Source organism: Grammomys surdaster, unplaced genomic scaffold, assembly GCF_004785775.1.
Source record: "Grammomys surdaster isolate TR1022 unplaced genomic scaffold, NIH_TR_1.0 222686, whole genome shotgun sequence".
NCBI lineage: Eukaryota > Metazoa > Chordata > Mammalia > Rodentia > Muridae > Grammomys > Grammomys surdaster.
In genome coordinates this window covers 1-2209 of record NW_021624396.1, presented here as the reverse complement: position 1 = coordinate 2209, position 2209 = coordinate 1, and the positions used below count along the sequence as shown (strand labels likewise).

The 2209-nt window shown below is 45.7% G+C and overlaps 1 protein-coding gene across 1 annotated transcript; it reads left to right on the top strand.

The window, feature by feature from the left end:
- Positions 1 to 838: 838 nt before the first annotated feature.
- On the top strand, positions 839 to 2187 carry LOC114616011 (glutathione S-transferase kappa 1-like). Its single transcript, XM_028761565.1, has 3 exons — positions 839 to 985; positions 1482 to 1563; positions 1748 to 2187. Exons 1-3 carry the CDS (start codon positions 851 to 853, stop codon positions 1903 to 1905), a joined length of 375 nt encoding a protein of 124 aa, XP_028617398.1. The 5' UTR covers positions 839 to 850; the 3' UTR covers positions 1906 to 2187.
- The last annotated feature ends 22 nt before the right edge of the window (positions 2188 to 2209 follow it).

Sequence of the window (2209 nt, the reverse complement as noted above, 5' to 3'; positions counted from 1 at the left end):
TTGTTTTCCACATAACATCTATTAATGCCCAATTTTTAATAATAACTAATAACAGTAGTATATAGTTCTAAGATAGACAAGGCTACATGCTGAGACCCCATCTCAAAAAATTCTAAATAAATAAATAGTAATGGTAGGAGATGAAGTCCTGTACCTTCCCTCTTGGGATATAGGTCATCCTTTTGTTCAGTGTGCTCACACTGTATACACTACCCACCTCCATTTCTGAAACCACCTCCGTTATCAAATCAACTGATGTACTAATGAAATGCTTATGTTCGAATAACACTTTTAATATAATAAGACACAAATTTTTAGTATGATAGGTTATGGTTCTCCTAGCATTCATCACTAATGTCCCTAATTTATAAGTTATAATTCACAGATATCTACACTTAGAAAAAAACCATAGTATATAGAGTTTGATGTCATCTATAATTTCAAGCATCCTCTCAGTGTGCTATAATATGTACAATGCAGATAAGAAAAGACCACTATGTCGACTGTCAAATTCATTAAAACATTGTTCTAATCTCTGAAAAAGTGAATACGATAAAATTTAATTCAGGATTTTCACACTGCTCGTCTTTAAACGTCATCCAACTGCAAATTCGGATCCTTGTGCATTGCCTTCTTGCTTGAGGGATAAAGTTCCAGAGCAATCCAGAGTGGCTGCACACACCAGAGAGTGTGTGCAGGCTTCCTCTTTATCTGAGACTCCGCCCTCCCCGTTGCCTTTCTCCTTTTCCCTCCACCCCACTGCAACCCTTGGGCCCGCCCCGTGGGGCGGGGTCCTTCCCGGAGGCTGCGCACTAGGGCCCTTAGCGGACACGCCTCCGATTCTCGGGCTATGACTGGCTGCTTGCTCCTGCTTGCTCAAGGCTTCTCCTTGGCTTTCTCTCTTCACTGCAGAATGGGGCCGGCTCCGCGCATCCTGGAACTGTTCTACGACGTGCTGTCCCCCTACTCCTGGCTGGGCTTTGAGGTGACGCGGGGCAGCTGCGCGGGCTGTGGCCTGCGAGGCGAGTGCAGAGTGAGGCACAGGTTACCGGGCTGCAGAAATTCCTGGCGATACCCTCGGGGCTAGAACAGGGTTCAGACCTTTCCCAGGTTGAAGTTCACTTTGTGCCTTTAAACGGACCTTGACTCCTCCAAGTAGGGTCCTGGTCCTAACTAAGGTCAAATACTCTCTTTCCACAGACCCTAGAAAGAACATGGGCAACGCCAGTGAAGCTAGGTCAAGTTCTAGGAGGGGCATCAGGGGTGCTAGGACTCTCTACAGGATGAAAACCATACGCTCGGGTATGCATTCTGGAATCTATTTCAAAGAGCTGAGAGTTTTTTCCTATTCAACCAAGCCGTTCAGTGTGGAGTAGCCATCCCTGCCTTGCACTTAGAGCCAGGAGACAGCCCTGTAGGCCACTTAAGCCATATGTTCTCAAATGCTACACAGGTTCCCCTTCTTACCTCTACACTTGTAGGTCCTATGCAGATACCAACACCTCTGGAATATCAAGCTGCAGTTGCGGCCCGCTTTAATCGCTGGAATCATGAGAGACAGTGGTAAGCATGAAGGAGCCTCCCTCAGTGGACAAGGAGACTTGCTCTCTGTGGTCAGAGGGCCTGTCCTGCACTGAGTATGCAGAACTCAGACCAAGTTAGTAGTTTGCTTTTTACAGGAGTGGTTCCCCAAGCCTGAGACCCTTATGTCCACACTCAACTACTTGTCTTCACTCTCCACTGCCAGGAAACCAGCCACCAGCTCTGGTTCCCCGCAAAGGCCAGTATATAGTCAACGAGATTCCTCTCCTGAAGCAGCTCTTCCAGGTTCCACTCAGTGTACCCAAGAATTTCTTTGGTGAGAGTGTTAAGAAAGGTAAGGAGGAGGCTGGAAAAGATTACTAAGCAGTTAGCACACACACTAGCTGCTCTTTCAGAGGTCCTAATTTAATTGCCAGCACCCACATGGTAGGTTACAACCATCTATAACTCCAATTTCAGAGGAAATAGAAATAAATAAATAAATAACAGAAGACAGTATGAGCATTTGGGTATCTAGTGGAAAACAGACCAGTCAGGGGCTTTCTTAGGATATCAAGAGGTAAAACATGCTTGGATAGGCATCAGCTAGTCAAAAGTGAGAAGAGGGCAGAAACAATGACTGAGAAAAGGAAATCCATTATGAGAAACTGGGATTGGATTAAAGACT